General features: G+C 41.7%; 1 protein-coding gene across 1 annotated transcript; it reads left to right on the top strand.

Annotated features, from left to right (window-relative positions):
* LOC109707487 lies at positions 247–3,294 on the top strand. Its single transcript, XM_020228775.1, has 2 exons — positions 247–671; positions 3,197–3,294. The coding sequence occupies exons 1-2, from the start codon at positions 247–249 to the stop codon at positions 3,207–3,209; spliced, it is 438 nt and encodes a 145-aa protein (XP_020084364.1). The 3' UTR covers positions 3,210–3,294.

Here is a 4,576-nt window from a genome sequence, read left to right as displayed (position 1 = left end):
GAAATTATAGAGATGATCCGAGTGCAAAACATTCTTCCTAGTTCCTAACTAGTTCCTAGTTTATTTATTTATTTAATTTGTTTTCCAAAGTAATTAGTCTGTGGGTTTTGTGAGTTTGTTATAAGCTTCTCGTTCCGATAATCAAATGAATGTTCAACCCCCGCACACCCCTCCTCCCCCCCACCCTTTAAAAATAAAAAAAAATTAAAAAAATTAAAAAAATAAAAATAAAAAATTGTGCTCATGATGGACGTGGATACTTTTACCTACCTGCACATCCACCCTACTGGCTGCTGCCCTCTTCCTGGGAGACCTTTTTCCGCACGGATCCGAAACACCAACTTGTCACGATCCTGGCCGTCCGTTACAGCTATTAATATGCCTTCTCGTCAGCGCCGTATCTCGTACGCTGATTGTCGAAGAGCTGCTGGCCTGCTCCCCTCCTCGCATCCGCCAGCTCGCACAACCCCCAATCCAATCCAATCCAATCCAATCCACTCTAGGGTTAGGGTTAGGGTTAGGGTTCGCGTGGTCGTCGCCGCCTCGGATTCGCTTGGTGCAGGTCGGGAACGGCTCGATTTCTCGCTCTCCCCCCTCGATCCCCACAGCGAGCCGGATCCCACCTTGCACCAACTGAATCGGAGCCGGATTGCGATGCTCTCCAGCCAATCGTATAAACCCCCTCCCTATCTTAGATCTTCGTACCGCACCGGATTCGTGCGATTCTTAATTTCGTTTTTGTGGTTATGTTCTGTTTTGTTTGTTTGTTGATCGGTGGGTGATATCTTTACTTTTTTTTTTTTTTTTAAGTTTGCCGCTGTTTGCTTGGTCTTTTATTAGAAAGTTAAAAGGTGTGGTCGGTCACTTTCCGCTGATAACAGTACTAGTCACGCCCCTCCCTACCTCCCTACCCCCTGCCCTGGGCCGGGATGTTTGCTTGTTTTGCTCAATTTTGGATATGTATCTTGCTTTCTTTCCGCGGGTCGGCGATGATTGCGTGATGGGTAAATCTGCCCAATTTGGGATCCTTCTTGCGCGTCTGCCCATCAACACGCTGCATCATCTACTTCATTGCTTGCACACCTTATTTTTAGTTAGCAGACCACCGTCCATCATTGCTACTTATTAAATCATGATAAGCTAAGCATATCGGTGTGTCCATGATTGTGATGCTTTTTCTAGAGATATTTTTGATCTTTTCTCGTGCTTTTTTTTTTGGGGGGGGGGTCTTTATGTCATCTTAATTTGTGAATATTATGAATGCCCGATGTGGTAGGTAGTCTGCTTAAAATGGATTGCTATAATTCATTTGATGCTATGTCCTGAAGATATAGATTACTGTGGTAAGAATAGACATAAAATGGAGTGGAAGATGATCCAACATCTTCTGGGAGGAGAAGAATGCTTAACAATAGAGCTGTCAGATTTACTAATATTAGCTCATTATATATATATATATATATATATATATATATATACACACGCACATATATTTGTAGCCTCACTGCTGAGCCGTCAAGTAAGTAAATTTGTTGTTCAGCAATTGCTTGAGGAAACGGCATCTACATATCAACATATGGATCCTAATTTTAATAATTTGCATCACATAGTTCAGACTTCTACTTCAACATCGGATTCTACTCCATGCAAAATTTTTCCAACACTGAACAAAGGCAAACCAAATTAGTAGAGCTTCCTACGACTAGAAAATAGTAAATGCACTTGTGAATTCTTTATAGAATATTATAAAAAACAATCACATCTATTTTATTTTGGACTTTTTTTTAGTATTTAGCCCCCCAAAACTTTTTTTTTTACCAAATGGCTTTAACAAATTTATATTTGCATAGATAACCATCTCCTGACCACGCGAGCGCCTAGGTGGTGTTTTTAAGTTGAACACGGTAATTCAATCACCGTGTTTAAATACTGTGATTGAATCACCGTATTTCTTTTATATTTTTTACAGCTCCTAAGTTAAAAAGAAGGGATTAAAGTGTGAATATGAATACGATGATTTAATTAACCGTGTTTAAACACGGTGATTGACCATATATGCAAATATAAATTTGCTTGGACCATCTGTCAAAAAAAAAAAAGAGGGGGCTGTGTAAAAAAAGCCCTTTCATTTTTTTACCAAAAAAGGGGCAGTAACCTCTAAACTGATGACTTGGCATATATTGCAACTTGAGACCCTGGTTGCCACAGTTTCCTTCTCAACACCTGTGAGAATTGTAGTAATAAAGATCTCATGATCACTGAAACAGCAGACATGTCTTTTATATGCTCCACCTTGTTTAAGCCCACCTTTCTTTACTTAATTTGTCGTAGGAGTCATACTTATCAATTTGCTTTTTGCACTTTATTTTCTTGTAGCTTAATGACATGTTGGCATGATTCCATCGATAAGCATATTAGGCTAATATGACTTGCAAGCTTTTCTATTTTATTCCCCTCTAAGAAGTTCGGCATTGTTCATCTATTCACATTATGTTAGTGAAACGAACAGTGTTTCATTTTTGTTTTAAAATGGCATATATACTTTCTGTATCATGCGCATTTGTCCAGTAGGGCATGGGCACGTATGCAGCAGTTAGGGGGGTGGTGTTTTTGCAGCATTTCGGGAAATCCAACATAAGATAATGAAAATATCATGTATTCTACGTGTATCTACCAGCGATGAATTTTCCGCTGAACATTTTGACATCACGACACTGTGGATACAACATAGCCATCTTTTCATTGAAATCATTTTCCAACATATTTCCTTACCAGTAACTTTATGTAAAGTCATTATCAATACTAAATCATTTGCACAGTTCAGAGAGCCCAGATCAGAAATACTAGCGTCTGAAATCTGAAATTCATTTTGTCTTCTTTAGAAGATTTGTTTTTCCTTTAAAAAGATAGGTGACCGCCCAATATAAATCGGGAAGTTATTGTTTAGAATTTTAAGGAATCTCAGATAATTTTGATGAAACATTGTGAAGAACCGGAGGTGACTCATCAAGTTTTTAAGCTGTTGCTATTATTATCATTATTATTGCCGGGCTAATTAATTCAGCAGGTGCACGAACACGAGGCAAGTATGTATTTGTTTGTGCATTATTAGCCTGCAGATCTGGTGAGGTGGCAGCAGAGTTGATGTGGTCATCCTGTTCCTCGGCAACAGTTTGACTTGCTCATCAACTTGCAGGTCTTGGCATTGAATTTATCCATCGACTGTCCATGCAAGTGAAGTGGTATTGTGATCACTTCTTCCCCCTCGCTGTTCTTGGCTGCCACATAGAAGGTTGATGTGGCTTAAAAGGGTACCATCCCGTTACACCTGCTGTAGAGAAAGGCAATGACCACCTTTGTACTCCGAAATCCGCACATCACTGTAACTCAGCTGTCTTGGTTCAAGTTCTCGGACCCTCGGGCTATCTACCCGGTGGCGGATATTAGGGAAATTGATTACTCATGGGCATTGCCCTGGAATGCATTGGTCATTAGAATCTTATTACGGAAACATTCTTCAAAAATATTTTACTACAGGATGAGAAAGAATATTGGTTGTACTTTTTCCCCGCCACCTTTTTTTTTTTTTTTCCTCTGTTTTTTGTTTTTGTTTTTGTTTTCATTTTGTAAAAACTGTATAGAGAGCCCTTCAATTGAATGTTATTCAGAAAGTTCGGTTTGCCAAGACGTGTAATGCTTTGGGTATCTTTTTTGTGTACTATACTATGCCAGGGAATTTGAGCACACCAACGGTGATGTGGAACCATGAAAAGCAGTTGCATGTTTTGCCCCCAGCCGTGACGATGTACCGGAATTATCCATGCATTCTTGTGTTCTATTAATTATACGCCGAGTATTGATTCAGGCAGCAGGCCCGGCCTGTTGCTTGGTCAGCAGCTTGTTCGGGTTAGTCGTCTGATTAGCAGCTTCATTACTCAGAAGCGAAATCCATGTAGTATTTTTAAACTCTCATTGCAAATTTCAGCTTATTATAGAGGGTGGATGCGACTTGCGAGACTCGGTGGTCTTGTTAGGGGCTTACGGCCTGTTTGAAATTGTAGGTCACTCATCACAGGGCTGAATCTGATGGGGCCCACTATACCGAAAAGTGTGCTTGTAGGCCGGAGCAGCTTCAAAGTGGTAGCTTCTTCGGCCCACAATAAATTTGGCCTTAGTCGTGTCTATCCTCTATCCTATTGAGGCCATCCTACTGCCCTCGTGTATCCGGCCGACGGGGAGGGCACGCGAGAGCGAGACTAAAACTTGGCACAGCATTGAGGACACGTGTCGTCCAACCTGACACCATGGTTTTGGACGCCTCTGCTCCACCGCACGTGACGTCCACGTGTGACTCAGCAAATTCTGTTGTCCCGAGCCCCCTCTCGGCGGGTCCCCCAATTCAATCCCACCCTTGTGTCCGGTGCATCGCCAGCTCGCGCCGAGCGCCGCTAGCTCCAACCACGCCTCGTACGAACCGTCGGATGCCAATTGGACGGTTCTGTGTGGCCCAATCGCACCCGAGTCAGGGCCAAGCCCACCACGACCAATTACCAATAACAATAACAATAACAACAAC

The sequence above is a fragment of the Ananas comosus genome, linkage group 3 (genome assembly GCF_001540865.1).
Source record: "Ananas comosus cultivar F153 linkage group 3, ASM154086v1, whole genome shotgun sequence".
NCBI classification, from domain to species: domain Eukaryota; kingdom Viridiplantae; phylum Streptophyta; class Magnoliopsida; order Poales; family Bromeliaceae; genus Ananas; species Ananas comosus.
This window is presented reverse-complemented; position numbering and strand designations above follow the sequence as displayed.